At 42.2% G+C, this 17,500-nt stretch overlaps 2 protein-coding genes across 7 annotated transcripts in view; one reads left to right on the top strand and one right to left on the bottom strand.

Moving 5' to 3' along the window:
* The window catches only part of LOC123504751 (moesin-like), a 31,678-nt gene that overhangs the window by 6,653 nt on the left and 7,525 nt on the right, over positions 1–17,500 (top strand). For 4 of the 5 annotated variants that reach the window (XM_045255528.1, XM_045255531.1, XM_045255526.1 and 1 more), the window contains one exon: positions 1,968–2,337. The exons of the other annotated variant lie outside the window; for it this stretch is intronic. In XM_045255528.1, the coding sequence (XP_045111463.1) occupies positions 1,968–2,154 (187 nt within the window). In that variant the 3' untranslated portion in view covers positions 2,155–2,337. Of the gene's footprint in view, positions 1–1,967; positions 2,338–17,500 lie in introns of those variants that run through there. 5 annotated transcript variants of the gene reach the window in all.
* The window catches only part of LOC123504750, a 52,466-nt gene continuing 48,929 nt past the window's right edge, over positions 13,964–17,500 (bottom strand). For both annotated transcript variants that reach the window (XM_045255524.1, XM_045255525.1), the window contains exons 5-7: positions 17,214–17,394; positions 16,994–17,071; positions 13,964–16,439 (exon numbers count right to left, since the gene is read on the bottom strand). In XM_045255524.1, the coding sequence (XP_045111459.1) occupies positions 15,360–16,439; positions 16,994–17,071; positions 17,214–17,394 (1,339 nt within the window). In that variant the 3' untranslated portion in view covers positions 13,964–15,359. The remainder of the gene's footprint in view (positions 16,440–16,993; positions 17,072–17,213; positions 17,395–17,500) is intronic.

Genomic DNA, 17,500 nt, shown 5'->3' with positions numbered 1-17,500 from the left:
ACAATTGATCCTTACATTCATTTAGCAACCTCCCAGATATGCCATCAGGCCCCATTGATTTATTAATATCCAGATTGCTTATAATTTTCCTTACATCTTCCTTAGTAACCATGATGTCCTACATTTGCTTTATTTCCGTATCTCTTCCTCCCATAAAATGCTCCTCCTTTGTAAACACTTTGCAAAAGTTGTCGTTCAAAATTTCAGCTATATTTCCAGCATCCTCATATACTTTTTCCCCGTTTTTTACCTTTACTATTGCCTCCCTTATATTTAGTTTTCCATTTATGAATTTGTAAAACATTTTTGGGTCACTATCACAGTTTTCCACCACCCTCTGTTCATATTCCTTCTGTGCTGTTCTCCTTACTTCAACATATCTATTCCTTGCTGTTTTGTAAACTTCTCTTGATCACTGTTTTTCTTAAGTTTCTTCCATGCCTTTTCTTTGTTCTTTTTTGCTTCTTCACAATTTCTATTAAACCACTGTTTATTATTTAAAGTCCTCTTTCTGTAATATGGCACAAACTTTTCCACGGCAGAGTTATACAAATCCATAAATTTTTCGTATTTCAATCGCATATCCCTTTCCTGGTATACCACAGACCAGTCAATTTCATTAAAAAACTCCCTTATATGGTTATAATTTGCCCTAATATAATTTAAATTTTCCTCCCTGCGTTCCACAATCTTATTCGTGCTTAATTCCGTATCCAGTTCAAAGCTTAGGACATCATGATCGCTTTCCCCAAGGGACATTCATGTTCAATTTCCTCTTTTAGAGAGATTCCCCTGGTAAATACCAGATCCAACCTTGCTGCAACATCTTGTCCCCTGCACCTTGTTGGTGATCTTACCCACTGTGTCATCAAGTTATTTGTTGCTACCTTTAACAATTCTTCTGCCCACTCACCACCGTTCACCACTTCGTAGTCTTCCCACACTATTTCTTTGCAATTAAAGTCTCCAACTATCATCACTCTATCCTTTCTGATGAGTTCTGTGTGTGTGTGTGTGTGTGTGTGTGTGTGTGTGTGTGAGAGAGAGAGAGAGAGAGAGAGAGAGAGAGAGAGAGAGAGAGAGAGAGAGAGAGAGAGAGATGATAAATTTTAATCTTATCTAAAACTGTGTGTGTGTTTCACTGTTTGATCTGCTGCAGTCTCTGACGAGACAGCCAGACGTTACCCTACAGAACGAGCTCAGAGCTCATTATTTCCGATCTTCGGATAGGCCTGAGACCAGGCACACACCACACACTGGGACAACAAGGTCACAACTCCTTGATTTACATCCCTTACCTACTCACTGCTAGGTGAACAGGGGCTACACATGAAAGGAGACACACCCAAATATCTCCACCCGACCGGGGAATCAAACCCCAGTCCTCTGGCTTGTGAAGCCAGCGCTCTAACCACTGAGCTACCAGGTGTGTGTGTGTGTGTGTGTGTGTGTGTGTGTGTGTGTGTGTGTGTGTGTGTGTGTGTGTAATGATAAACTTATAATCTTTGCTATAATAAAAGTATAGATTACACAAATAGTGTCAGTATCCATATTTACATTCCTTGTGGGAATTATTCATGTTAAACCATTCAGGTTCAGTTTCCACAGCGAGGTCATCCCACTGCGGTAATCCTGGACTGAAACATGTACATACAACACTTGATCCAGCATGCCATGTTACCTTCACTGTGCAATCAGCCTGTCACTTTCAGTATCTTAATCAAAATAAGAATGTCTGACAAAAGGCAAATAATACAAGAATAAGATATGCAAAATCAATTGAACAATAACTCTTCAACCTATTTTGATTGATCATATGGTCATCCTACAAGTTTTATCCACACCGCCACAAATATCTCTGCAAATTTATAAAATCTATGTAAAGTCACTAAAATCCTGATTATTTTTCCATTTTATTTTTCTAAACTATTATTTCTTTGTGGTATGTGACTTTTTTTTCTCCTCAGGAAATACGAGTTCCCCTTCTCTGATATCAAGAATGTCAAGATAAAAAAAAAGAGAGTGGTGCTGAGCCACACATCTAAGGCTATCCCAGACAGTGTCTTTGAGTGCTCCGACCACGCCCATGCCAAGGAACTCTACCAATTTGCCGTCCTTCACAGAAAGTTTTATTTAGTTAAAAATGCATGTTGAGCTCACAGATAGTAACACCAGGAGCTGTTGTTGTGTCTATCAGAGGAACAATTATATCAACAGTGTAATTCACCACGGTCGTCTGCTGGTCACCCAGCCAGCCTTTCCCATTACGGAGCGAACTCAAGAGCTCATAGACCAATCTTTGGTTAGGTTAGGTGTGTGTGTGTGTGTGTGTGTGTGTGTGTGTGTGTGTGTGTGTGTGTGTGTGTGTGTGTATTTACCTAGTTGTATGTTACAGGGTTCAAACAGGGTTCATAGTGACCTGTCTCCATATCTACTTTTATGCAACGTTTCCTTAAATTTATGCACACTTTCTGCTGCTACAGTCTCTTCATTCAAGTTGTTCCAAATGTCCAACGTCCTATGCGATAAACTAAACTTTTCAATGTTCCTCAAACACTGACTTTTAATAACTTTCTTTCAGTGTCCTTTTGTTCGTCTATCTTCATCCTCAGTCAGTGATATCAGTTCTTGTATATCTATCTTTTCCATACGGTTCACTATCTTATACAATGTTATTAGATTTCCTTTCTCCCATCTATCCTTCAAAGTTGCTAGTTCCATTTCCTTCAGTCTTTGTTCAATGGGAAGATCCATTGTTTTTGACACCATTTGTGTGTGTATTTACCTATTTGTGTATTACAGGGCCCGAGCTAAGCTCTCTGTGTCCTGTCTCCTTGTCCACTCCTGTCATATCTCTCTTTCATCTGATTGACACACACTGTGTCAACGACATCACTGCTCAGTTTATTCCACTTATCAATACTACGATGCGGGAAACTATTTTCTCACGTCATTTAGACAGATGTCTTTTATTAATTTTTTTCCATGTCCCCGCAGATGATTACTTGTGGTCACCTTTATCAACTCTCTGTCCAATATGTAAATCTTGTTCACCAATTTATACATAGTTATCATGTCTCCTCTTGTTCTTCTCTCTTCTAATGTGGTCAGCCCCAGTTTCCTCAGTCTTTCCTCATAGTCTAACTCCCTGAGTCCTGGTACCATCCTTGTTGCCAGCCTCTGTACCCTTTCCACCTTCTTCACATTTTTCTTCATATGCAGTGACCAGACACAAGCTGCATATTATATGTGTGTGTGTGTGTGTGTGTGTGTGTGTGTGTGTGTGTGTGTGTGTGTGTGTGTGTGTGTGTGTGAGTGTGTGTGTGTATTCACCTACAGTAGTTGTATTCACTTAGTTGTGTGTGTGTGTGTGTGTGTGTGTGTGTGTGTGTGTAATACATTACAAATGTTCTAACCTAGCATTACACCCCTAGTTTAAGTGAATAATCTGAAAGAAAGGTGTTACCATGGATATTTGAAGCTACCCACAAAATTGACAAAGCTTATGATAAAAAAAAAAAAAAATATGTGTCTCAGAGGACACTTCAAATAAAGAGACTGCCTTGATCTCATGATATGTATAATGTCTCATGACACACACACACACACACACACACACACACACACACACACAGCTCAGTGGTTAGAGCGCTGGCTTCACAAGCCAGAGGACTGAGGTTCGATTCCCCGGCCGGGTGGAGATATTTGGGTGTGTCTCCTTTCACATGTAGCCCCTGTTCACCTAGCAGTGAGTAGGTACGGGATGTTAATCGAGGAGTTGTGACCTTGTTGTCCCGGTGTGTTGTGTGTGCCTGGTCTCAGGCCTATCCGAAGATCGGAAATAATGAGCTCTGAGCTTGTTCCGTAGGGTAACGTCTGGCTGTCTCATCAGAGACTGCAGCAGATCAAACAGTAAATTACACACACACGGATGAGGAGAAGGCAATGGGACCGGATGAATTCTCAGGCAGAATATTAAAAGAATGTAGAGAAGAACTAGCAAGTCCTATATACAACATCATAAAATGGTCAACAGAAAATGGAACAGTACCAGTAGAATGGAAAAGAGCTGAGGTGGTTCCCATATATAAGAGCAGAAGGAAGGAATTTGGTTTTAGAAAAGGTCGGTCGTGTGTAACAAATTTATTGAGTTTCTATTCTAGAATATTTGATAAAGTACAAAAGAGAGAGGGATGGATTGACTGCATTTATTTGAATTTAAAAAAGGCATTTGATAAAGTGCCACATGAAAGATTACTATAGAAGTTAGAATATAAGGGGGACTTAAAAGGAATCACATTGAGATGGATGGAAAATTACTTGAGGGGGAGAGAAATAAGGACGGTAGTTAAAGATATGAACTCCAAGTTGAGAGCAGTAGACAGTGGAGTGCCACAGGGGTCAGTATTGACGCCAATACTTTTTCTCGTATATATAAACAACATGCCAGAGGGAGTGAACAGCTACATAAATCTGTTTGCGGATGATGCAAAACTGTGCAGTCATAAAACAAAAAGAGGATTGTGAAATACTGCAGGAAGACTTAAACAACATCTGGAAATGGAGTAAAAAATGGGAGATGGAATTCAATGTGGACAAAAGCCATGTCATGGAAATTTCAAAAAGTGAAAGACAACCAGTGGGAATCTAAAATGGGAGATGGAGTAGAACTAGAAAAAGTAAAAAGGTAAAGGACTTGGGAGTGACGATGGAAGAAAACAATCAACCGGTAAGCCACATTGACAGAATTTTCAGAGAGACATATAATTTGCTAAGGAATATTGGATTAGCATTTCACTACATGGACAAAGAAATGATGAAGAAATTGATAAGTACTGTAATAAGACCGAGATTGGAATATGCAGGAGTTGTGTGGATCCCCCATAAAAAGAAACACATAAAGAAATTGGAGAGACTACAAAAAATGGCTACAAGAATGGTTCCAGAATTTAAAGGAATGACATATGAGGAGAGACTAATAGCTATGGATCTACCAACCCTGGAACTGAGGAGAGAGAGAGAGGGGATCTGATACAAGTTTATAAATTGATTAACGTAATGGATCAAGTGGATAATGAGAAACTAATCCTGAGAGAAGAATATGACCTTAGAAGCACAAGATCTCATAGTAAGAAACTGAGGAAGGAAAGATGTCTGAGAGATGTTAAAAAATATAGTTTCCTGCAAAGATGTGTTGAGACTTGGAACAGTTTAAGTGAGGAAGTGGTGACAGCAACGAGTGTGCATAGTTTTAAAGAAAAATTGGATAAGTGTAGATATGGAGACGGGGCCACACGGGCATAAAGCCCAGGCTCTGTAAAACTACCACTAGGCAAATACAACTAGGTAAACACACACACACACACGGCCCGGTAGCTCAGTGGTTCACAAGCGTTGGCTTCACAAGCCAGAGGACCGGGGTTCGATTCCCCGGCCGGGTGGAGATATTTGGGTGTGTCTCCTTTCACGTGTAGCCCCTGTTCACCTAGCAGTGAGTAGGTACGGGATGTAAATCGAGGAGTTGTGACCTTGTTGTCCCGGTGTGTGGTGTGTGCCTTGTCTCAGGCCTATCCGAAGATCGGAAACAATGAGCTCAGAGCTCGTTCCGTAGGGTAACGTCTGGCTGTCTCGTCAGAGACTGCAGCAGATCAAACAGTCAATTACAAACACGCCCGGTAGCTCAGTGGTTAGAGCGCTGGCTTTACAAGCCAGAGGACTGGGGTTCGATTCCTCGGCCGGGTGGAGATATTTGGGTGTGTCTCCTTTCACGTATAGCCCCTGTTCACCTAGCAGTGAGTAGGTATGGGATGTAAATCGAGTAGTTGTGACCTGGTCTCAGGCCTATCCGAAGATCGAAAATAATGAGCTCTGAGCTCGTTCCGTAGGGTAACGTCTGGCTGTCTCGTCAGAGACTGCAGCATATCAAACAGTGAAACACACACACCCACACACACACAATGCGAAAGGGTAAGAATCAACTCAAAGAACTCATTCACTTTATTTTTTGACAATCTGTAATGATGGAGATATATTGATAATAACTATCTGCTTTTCATCACCAAGTTTTTGTCTGTCTGCATTGGAAACTTGTCAATCTCCATTACAGAAGTCATTAATGTGTGTTACTATGTAGTTATCGCATATCGCTTCGCCTTCATATGGACTCACTGTTATTTTGGTGAGAATAAAATGAAACTACTAAATAGCGAGCATCACTGATTCCTCAGCAATTCACAACTGTTCAAGAAAACTAATAGCAATACCCACCGCCACTACCAGCACTACCTTTATCACCATCACCACTACCAACAGCAGTATGTGCAAGAAATTAAGTCCTGATGATGATGGTGATCGTTATAAATAACTGATTAAAAAGACGATAGAATTATGTCATGAGGGCCTTGAATATTACCTTCGTGTGTCCACTAACCTAATGAATAATTCTGACACTGATTAATGGTAACAATTTTGATGTCTAAAAATTCTTAGCATAATTATAAGCAATGAATAAACGGCACCGTATCAAAAACTTGTTTCACTCCTGCACTCAGCTTTTTTCCTATTTTGAGTAAAAATGTGATATAATATACGTACATATATTGGCCACGTCGTTACTAACATAGTTATTACTATGGTCATGTCATTACTACCATAGTTATTACTATTTATTTCGGCACTGTCCCCGAGAAACCGTCCCGTGCGCTCGCCTCCATTCTCGGCTCCCCCTTCGCAGCTCTTCCACCCACGTATTTTAAGGGTTACGCAAGGGTAAAAAGGTTGAGAGACGCTGCCTTATTCGTTACCATATTTCTCTCTCTCTCTCTCTCTCTCTCTCTCTCTCTATATATATATATATATATATATATATATATATATATATATATATATATATATATATATATATATATATATATATATATATATATATATATATATATATATATATATATATATATATATATATATATATATATATATATATATATATATATATATATATATATATATATATATATATATATATATATATATATATATATATATATATATATATATATATATTCGGTTTTCATATTCTCTCTCTCCTCATTCGGTTTTCATACTCTCTCTCTCTCTCTCTCTCGCGTGGCTTCATATAAATTTGACGTCAAATTAGCTGGGTGGAGGAGCTGCGAAGTGGGAGCCGGGAATCGAGGCGAGCGCGCGGGACGGTTTCTTGGGGACAGTGCCTTTATTTCTAAGGAGTCAGTGAGGGATGAATAATAATTTCAGTGTTGGGTAAAAAAGATAATTGGTTACACACACACACACACACACACTGCGTAGTGTTATGGTCACCACGCTCGGCTCACAACCGAGGGCGAGGGGTTCGGGTTTGAGTCCCGGAAAGCGGCGAGGCAAATGGGCTGGGCTCTTAATGTGTATAGCCCTTGTTCACCAAGCAGTAAATAGGTATGGGATGTAACTCGAGGGGCTGTGGCCTCGCTTTCCCGGTGTATGTGGTGTGTGATGTGGTCTCAGTACTAACTGAAGATCGAGTCAGTATGAGCTCTGAAGTTTTTCCATAGGAGAAAAGCTGGCTGGATGACCAGCAGACGACCGTGGTGAATAACACACACACACACACACACACACACACACACACACACACACACACACACACACACACACACACACACACTACCTGCTAGCCTTATTTAATAGCTATTAAAAGTTTCTCAATGGTGCATTACAGGCACTGTCCCCTAGAAACCGTCCCGGGCGCTCGCCTCGATTCCCGGCTCCCACTTCGCAGCTCCTCCACCCAGCTGATTTGACGTCAAATACATATGAAGCCACGCTAAGGCGTTAAGTTGGTGTCACACTAGCACTTTTACCGTCGTTTTTAAAAAAATCGACAATATTTTGGGTGCGGCCTGTCACACACAAATGGTGTTTCGTCGTCACTTCCCGCCAACACAATGTAAACAAACATGGAGGCCACGCTGCGGCAAAGATACGCTGCTCTGAACGTAATACTGTGTATTACGAAACTTAAGGCGGTGTCACACTAGCACTTTTTCCGTCGTTTTTCAGAAAATCGACAATATTTTTGGTGCGGCCTGTCACACACAAACGGTGTTTCGTCGTCACTTTCCGTCGTCACTTCCCGCCAACACAATGTAAACACAAACATGGAGGCCACGCTGCGGCAAAGATACGCTGCTCTGAACGTAATACTGTGTATTACGAAACTTAGACGAGCTAAACAAGCCAAAAAGCGTGCATGGATGCGTTCATGGTTAGTGGTAGAACCAATGCACGTAGAAGCAGGTTGAGGAGACGCGGCAAGTCTTGTGGTCTTGGTCTTGGTATGTAAACAAAGGCGAAAAATTTGCAGGCGGAAACGATCCTTATCGTCTGACAAATTCATGCGATAAGTTCATGCGGAACGTTGAAAAATCGACGGAAAAAGTGCTAGTGTGACACCGCCTTAAAAGAGAGAGAGAGAGAGATTTTAAAGGATTGAATAATCCTCAAATTAAGTCATCACAAGGGAGCCCCCCTCCAATGAAGTAATTTGTCCTGCTGCTAGGCAACAAAGGCCATATAGCCGCTAGATGTCATTAGTGGGATTCGAATCGATGCCCCGCAATCTACCACTATCGTGGCAGAATGTGGCGCCTTAATCCGCGTGACCATTATTAAGGACACACACACACACACACAGAGAGAGAGAGAGAGAGAGAGAGAGAGAGAGAGAGAGAGAGAGAGAGATTTTAAAGGATTGAATAATCCTCAAATTAAGTCATCACAAGGGAGCCCCCCTCCAATGAAGTAATTTGTCCTGCTGCTAGGCAACAAAGGCCATATAGCCGCTAGATGTCATTAGTGGGGTTCGAATCGATGCCCCGCAATCTACCACCATCGTGGCAGAATGTGGCGCCTTAATCCGCGTGACCATTATTAAGGACACACACACACACACACACAGAGAGAGAGAGAGAGAGAGAGAGAGAGAGAGAGAAAATATGGTAACGAATAAGGCAGCATTTCTCAAGCTTTTTACCCTTGCGTAACCCTTAAAATACATGACTTCTCAAGGAACCCCTGCGTAAAAAACAAAATGATATACCATATATTTCTCATTTTATGGGACGTCAAATCAGTTGGGTGGAAGAGCTGGGAAGGGAGCCGGGAATGGAGGCGAGCGCGCGGGACGGTTTCTCGGGGACAGTGCCACATAATAAATAGATCAACTATATATTAAATGTAAACAAGACGAATTACATGGTCTTTTTAACTAAAAAAGTAAATATTCTACTTAATCTAATCGTAAATAACCGAGTAATTAACTGAACTAAGTTTCTTAACCTTTATCTTTGGCCCAAATCTACATAACCTACTAGCCTTTCTTAATAGCTATTAAGTTTCTCAATGATGCATAGCAAATATATTAATTATAAATGAAAAAAAAAGACAAATTACATGGTCTTTACAACTAAAAAAGTAAATAATCTACTTAATCTAATCTTAAATGACCGAGTAATTACCAGAACTTAAGTTCCTTAATTGGAATTACATACGATGAATCATTAACTTTTAAGGATCACATTTCCGATATCGGCAGCAAACTCGCCAGATCTTTTTGCACTGCTATCGCAAGCCAAAAACGTAACAGCTCCTGAAATCTTATAGGTGCTACACTATGCTCACATCTGCATTCGTTTGCATTATTAGACGTTTTCAGTAGCACTTTGTGGAAGGGGAACGCTTCTACTGAAAACGACAGTAACACTGCCAGACGAATCTCCCTCGTCGCTCGCTGGAAAAACTATTGTACTCTTTAGTCGTCACAGGATCACGCCAAGCTGAGATAGCCTCATTCCACCGTAAAGATATTATTATGGGAATGGGATAACTGAAGGCAAGGCTCAAATAAAATATTACACATTAATTTCTGCAGGGAATATATTCTGACGGCCCTGGTGCACGCGGCAGAGGCTGGATGCACATGTGCAAATGATTTTTGTAGCACAGATCTGCGTCTACCTTGTTCAAAACCATCTTGTCACAGACGTCACAGGTAAATCTGTTAAGTGTAAAAAAACTGTTGGTAATTCTTTATAACAAGTCTGTCCCTCCCTTCCCCTCCATCCCCCCATCCCCCCAAAAAAAAGCTTAAGGGTCTGTGGGGAATCGGGTGTTTTGGTGGGGAAAATAAACGCAATATGAGCATAAAAAAACTACGGAAATTTTCCATAATATTTCAAGTTTTTCCAACCTAACCTAACCAAGCATAACCTAATCTAACCTAACATAACCTAATTTCTAATGTAACCTAACTGGACCCCACCTGCTATGGCATTAAACTAACCTAATGTAACTTAGCTCCCCCCTGGACCCCTCCGCTATGGCATTAACCTAATTTAACATAACCTAACCTAATGTAACCTAATTGTGGGGGCTGCGTCTCCCCTGAACCCCCCCACCACTAGGGCATTAACCTATTATAATCTAACCTAAGCTAACCTATACGGAGGGGGAGCGCAGCCCCCAGTAAACCCCCCTTAGGGTGTTAACCTAGTGCTAACAAGGAACCTAAAAAATTATAACGTTATGCCTCTCGAGTGGCAGCGCGTGATTGGAGGGATTAGCTCTATAGATACCATGAAATCTTTGTATGCCGCTACCCACAAATCCCTGTTTATACCCACAAATCTGTTATAAACAATTGAAAATCATTTCAGTGTTTACTCTTGACTGGTGCAGAGCTCGCTGGACTTTTAGAAACTGACTGCCAAACTAGACGCTTGCGGCTCAATTACTTTTTTATGTTTACGGCAAGGTCACCAAGCCTTCTACATATGTGAGTTTCGTGTTTGTACGTGAAACGGACCTTTAAAAAGATTAACTAAATTGTTTTATAATACGTGAGCGCCTATGGCGGTGTTGAGACCAAATAATAGAGGTGAATAGAGCCCTTAAGATCCCAGGTATCACTTCCCCTGTCACATTTTCCTACTTTATAAGGTATTACAGGTAATATACCCAGTATCCATTAATACACAATATGCCAGATAAGCCGTTACACCACTAGTGACTGCTTGTCATTCAGTAGTTACATTGGCCGAGACATTTTTGCTGTGCACTCCCTCAAATTGTTGCACTGTCAAAGAGGCCATGATGTTGTGTGTTCGTTCGCCCAAAGTTTTCAGAGCACCACTATTAAAAAATATACCCAAATCTTCCGCAATATTGCTATAACCTTATGTCATTATCAAACAACAGTGCAAATATCCTATCATATTTATATTTTACAATTAATGTGCTTAGATAATGCGTAACCTACGAGATTCTCACGTACTCTGGCTGGACCACGGTTCACACTTGTTCACGTTACTCATTTCAAAGCTTGTGACTCCGACTTTGACTTCAATTATTCCATTCCCATAATAATATCTTTATTTTAAGGTGGAATGAGGCTGTACGTCTTAGCTTAGCGTGATCCTGCGACTAAAGAGTACAATAGTTTTTCCGGCCAGCGACGAGGGAGATTCGTCTGGCAGTGTTACTATCGTTTTCAGTAGCAGCGTTCGCGTGTAAAAGGGAACGCTTCTGGACCGTTCGCCTTTTGCAAAGTGCTACTGAAAACGCCTATAGATTCCCCCTTCAAATTAACAGTTTGTTTAAAGTAGTAACTAATACTTTGTATTATATTAACCTCTATCACCTTTCAGTATAAATTTAGAATACAAGTCACACCATGAACGAAAAGATACATTGATACTGTGATATTGTGGAAATTTCCACTCATGCGTTGAGTGGCCAGCTCGAGTTGTTCAGATTTCTACCATAAACAAAACATGCAACCTTGCAGAGATCTGTAAATCCTTCACTATTACCAAGCAGGTGTCCGAACATCTCAACATTAATATTTACTGTATCTTTATGGTGAATAGCAACAATAACATAATAAAAAATGTAGGAATTGCTTGCATTACGATTTAAGTAGCTACCTGTGACAACAGTCCACGTCGAGTGAAGCCTAGTGGACGGAGTTTATATAGTCTGTGGATGGAGCAGCTAACGATAGCATATGAACCCAAACAACAGACATTGCTATTTCCCTTGTTGAGCTATGGAAATTTATAATTTAATTTTGTTGTTCGCACACTGGACGAAAAATGTGAAAGAATTGATTGAGTTACAGAAAGTACACTATAGTGTCGCCATGTACGTAGACCTACTATTAATGTCAGTTTTGCCAAATACTACAATTCTTCTTCTTCCTCAGCTTATATCCCATCTTCATATGGGGTCGCTGTTCCTCGTTAGTCTCTTCCAGATATTCTTTTCAGCCACCTGATTTTCTAGCAGTCCTTTTTCACTCATATCTTCTCTCAGCTTGTCCTTCCATCTCAGCTTCGGTCTACCTCTTCTTCTTCCCTCCACCTCCATAGTCATTGCTCTTCTTCCTACATAGTTTTCATCTCTTCTCATTACATGCCCATACCAATTTAACCTCCTTTCTTGCATCTTTGAACTTATCTCTGCAACTTTCACTGTGCCTCTTATCAACTCGTTCTGGATCTTATCTTTTCTTGTCACACCGCACATCCATCTTAACATTCTCATTTCTGCTACATCAACCTTCTTTTCATGTACCTTCTTCATAGCCCAAGTTTCACTTCCATACATCATTGCAGGCCTTACTGCTGCTTTGTAAACTTTACCTTTCAGTCTTGCACTTAATTTTCTGTCACATAGAACCCTGACATTTTTCGCCAGGAATTCCATCCACACTGAATCCGATGGTTTATTTCTACATCTAGTTCACCGTCCATAGTTACATGCGATCCAAGATATCGGAAGGCAGTAACTCTCTTAATGGCTTCCCATCTATACTCATATCATCTCCACCATCTACCGCATTAAAGGGTAGGTACTCGGTCTTGCTTCTACTAATCTTCAAACCTCTATCCTCTAGTGCACCTTTCCATCTCGAAAGTTCCCCCCGCAGATCAGCTTTTGTCTCACTTACCAGAACGATATCATCAGCAAATACCATTGTCCATGGTGCTTCTCTTCTCACGTCTTCGCTTAAGACATCCATAATTAGATAAAAAAGATAAGGGCTAAGAGCCGATCCCTGATGTAGTCCAACTCTGATGGTAAATCCTTCCGTAGCCCCAACGCAGCTAGCAACATGCGATGTCACATCCCTGTACATATCTTGCACCAGCCTCACATATTTTTCACTAACACCTTTCTCCCTCATACATCTCCAAACCTCTGACCTTGGGACACGATCATATGCTTTCTCAAGGTCTATGAAAGCAATATGTAGTTCCCGCTGGTTCTCTCTGTATTTTTCCATGGTCTGTTTCAGGGCAAATATTGCATCCGACGTCTGTCTACCTTCAATAAAGCCAAACTGATTTTCACTCACTTCTGTTTCAACTGCAATCCTTCTTCCTATAATCCTTTCATATAATTTCATTGTATGTGACAGGAGCTTGATTCCTCTGTAGTTTGAGCACTCCTGGATGTCTCCTTTTTCTTTGTAAATGGGGGTGATGACACTCTTCCTCCATTGAGATGGGATCTTCTCCTGCTCATAGATCTACAATATCGATTGAAATACACACCAGACACATCTTTAGGAGAAACAGTACTAAAATATATTTTTTTATTGTTTATTACATGTCAAGGCATAAAAATTGAAAGAGAGAGAGAGAGAGAGAGAGAGAGAGAGAGAGAGAGCAATATGCAAATACATAATCACATAAAATGTGGGGGAAGGGATTAATGAAGGAATTTCAAAGATAATTCCATTTAGGATTTTGTTAAGAGTGAAATCATCACCAAATCAGTCCTGGAATGGACTGAAGGCAACTGAGAATTGGCCTCTCAATGAGACTTGCAAAGTTCCTCGGATAATGGACAAGCATTTAAGTAGGAATCTACAGAAACATAAATACATATTTTTGTTGCTTTATTACAGATTTACAAATAAATATTACATTCAACTAATAAATAAAATTATGTATTTACAATAAATATTGAAAATACCCACAGGAAATATTTAAAATTCAGGAGTAACGCTTTCAAGAGGCGAAACCTCCTGTGGTCCAGTGCAAGTTGCTTTTCCACACACACACACACACACACACACACACACACACACACACACACACACACACACACACACACACACACACACACACACACACACACACACACACACACACACACACACACACACACACACACACACACACACACACACACACACACACACACACACACACACACACACACACACACACACACACACACACACTAATGCTTGGTAAAGACTGACAGCAGCAGCCCGTCGCCAGCATGGAAGTGTACATGCCAGCGCCCCTCAAGAACGCTGTCACGCAAAGTTATCATCGTATCCTCCGAGGCTCAGCACTAGGATGTGCAAGATACTTCGGTCACTGTGTTCAGCTCAAGGCACCTGAGAGCAACACATATTAATTAAGAAGCCTTGAGCCGGACTAAGAAACGTGATGCCTTGTTGAGGTTATGGGGGGCGCGGCGTGCCTAAGGGCTGTTGGGGGCTGCACACATCTCTTTCTTTCTCATACACGAACATCCGACGAAAGTGACTCCTCACACATGCGCGAGAAACAATCGTCTTAAACAGCACGTTTCTAACGAGGGCTGAGGATGTGCTGAGCTTAAGGTTCATGTGCAAAACGAATTGTAAATTATACGGAATAAGACCAGCTAATTCCAGTTAAATATAACAGCATTTTAACTTAAATAAGTAAAGAACAAAAGTATGTAGAGCAAAGTAAGGCCCTATCACAAGCTCGAGCTGATGGCCCCAAATACAGAGTCGACTTCGAGCATTTTAGCCGACTACAGTTGCTGCCGCCATGCAGGCGGAGACAGCGTGGCTTTGGTAACTATAGATAAAGCTATAATGGCATGAGTTACTGATAAAATTGTTAGCAAGTATGCTGGGAATGGGGCACATGTAAGACTACAGCTGAAATTCACCACTGAAAGATATTATTGTATTACTCGAGCCATTAAGTGTCACGGGCCATGCAAACATATCGACTTTGTAAAAAAACACGGAACAGAGAAGTAATCAGAAAAAGGAATGACCAATTAACAGACGATAGTCAGAAGGCCATCACCACCCTGCCCAACCCACCGCCACTTAGGCCCCGGAAGGCGACAGCGGCGGCAGTCCGGGCGTCAGCTTGCGTCTGACAATAAGAGACCAGTCAGAGAAGGCGCGGACAAGGAAGTCGCCTGTAATGAGGTGTTTGGGCGTCGGGGCGGCGTTATGGCACTGTTGTGAGGGGTCGTGTGGTTCAGTTACCGCCGGCCACCTTCACAAACTCGGGATTGTCATAGCCCTGGACAAAGGTGGTGACAGTGCCCTTAGCATTGAAAGCTCGCACGCGCGTGTAGAGGAAACACGCCACAATACAAGCAATGGTCAGCACCAGCAACATCATAACCAAACCCGCAGTGAATCCAATCGCGGACATACATATGTTGGACGTATTATCCATAGACTCAGTAAAGACGACAGTCTCGTTTGCCTCATTGAGATTGAAGGCCACGTCCCCGGCAGCCACCACCTGGATGACCCTCTCAGTCGGCACATCCTTCATTTCTTGGGTCTCTCGTCGGTACACATGGGAAACAACGGACCTCCGTCTGCGACCTTCACTTTCGGGAGTGTCGAGTTTCAGAGCGCGTGGTCGTCCAGCAATATCAGAGGCAGATCCTTGACGGTTAACTTTAGGGTAACCAGGAGGAAAGTTGACATTAGATGGTGTGAGCGGGAGACCCAAGGGATAGGGAATGGCTCGGGCATCTTCATCCTCTTCTGGAAGAATGCCTTCATCATCATCTGATTTACGTTCAGAAGCATGAGCGGGTAGACGTGGGTCGGGTTGTGCAGCAGGACCTGGAACAACTTGGGTGTGGGTTTCGCTGCCTGCTCCTTGATAGCCAATACCAATGCCGCCACATTGGGGTTCTGGGCAGCTGTAACGACACACCTGAATCACACACTGAAAGTGTACGTTCATGTGCTCAGGGAACTTAAAGGCTTTGAAATATGCGTATGAAACTACGGATGCTGAAGATCCAAAGTTCTTGATCTTTTGGAAGCGGCCCATAATCTTAGGCCGAGTGACACAACCACGTTCGTCCACGAGTTGGATGGGGGTCCGCTTGCCATCGTGAGCCACGCAGTTCCTCACCATCATGTCGAACTTGTTTTCATCGTCTTTGATTGCCAAAACCATTGTCATGGTCTGTCCAATCTTGACGATGCCAGAGACCTCAGAGGCCCAGGGACCCTTACCCACTTGGATCTGCATCCAACACTGCAGGTTGTCGCCCAGGAAGTTCGCGGTAACGGCATTGAGCATGTCCACCTGCCATGAAATAATACATTAGTTTTACAGGCGAGGCTAATGATAGGTAAATATTGTGGAAAGTAAAAAGATTATATAAACAGTCTTTCATCATGATTATACAAATATTAACGATAATTTAATGTTATAATGTTTACGATACAAAGGAATGAATTTTCTTTAATGCAATTATTATGGTGTGTGTGTGTAATTCACCACGGTCGTCTACTGGTCATCCAGCCAGTCTTCCCCATTACGGAGCGAGCTCAGAGCTCATAGACCGATCTTCGGGTAGGAATGAGACCACAACACACTCCAAACACCGGGAAAGCGAGGCCACAACCCCTCGAGTTACATCCCGTACCTATTTACTGCTAGGTGAACAGGGGCCACACATTAAGAGGCTTGCCCAATTGCCTCGCCGCGCCGGGACTCGAACCCGGCCCTCTCGATTGTGAGTCGAGCATGCTAACCACTACACTACGCGGTGTGTGTGTGTGTGTGTGTGTGTGTGTGTCATATTCGCTCATGAGTGTGGGCTTACTATTGGAAGGAAGGAAAGAAGGAACACTCACCTGGAAAGGCCTGAAGGTGACGGACTTTTCATAGTAGTCGTACCAGGTGCAACGGAGCTTCCTTGCTGCGTCCCAAACCTGCAGATAAGCGAAACTATCAGTCTCTCTCTCTCTCTCTCTCTCTCTCTCTCTCTCTCTCTCTCTCTCTCTCTCTCTCTCTCTCTCTCTCTCTCTCTCTTTCTCGTATCCAAGTACTAAAATAACACTTTCAGACACACACCTCTTGCACCAGAGGGTCGAACTGGACGATGACTGTGTTCTCAATGTAGGTGCCGGTGGGCGTGGGCTGGCCGTAGTTCTCCCCGCTAGAGGACGTGGTCATGCCGCAGCTGTTCAGGTAGATGTCAAACTGGGCCTGCAGTCGACCCGTGCCTGGCTGGACGTGGACGCAATTCGGATCGCTGCGAAGAGAAAAATAGTGTGGATGGTTCGTCTATCCATAAAGAATACTATTTATCTCTGATACTGGAGGAGGAGGAGGAAGAGGAGGAAGAGGAGGAGGAGGAG

This window comes from Portunus trituberculatus, chromosome 17 (assembly GCF_017591435.1).
Source record: "Portunus trituberculatus isolate SZX2019 chromosome 17, ASM1759143v1, whole genome shotgun sequence".
Classification (NCBI taxonomy): domain Eukaryota; kingdom Metazoa; phylum Arthropoda; class Malacostraca; order Decapoda; family Portunidae; genus Portunus; species Portunus trituberculatus.
This window is presented reverse-complemented; position numbering and strand designations above follow the sequence as displayed.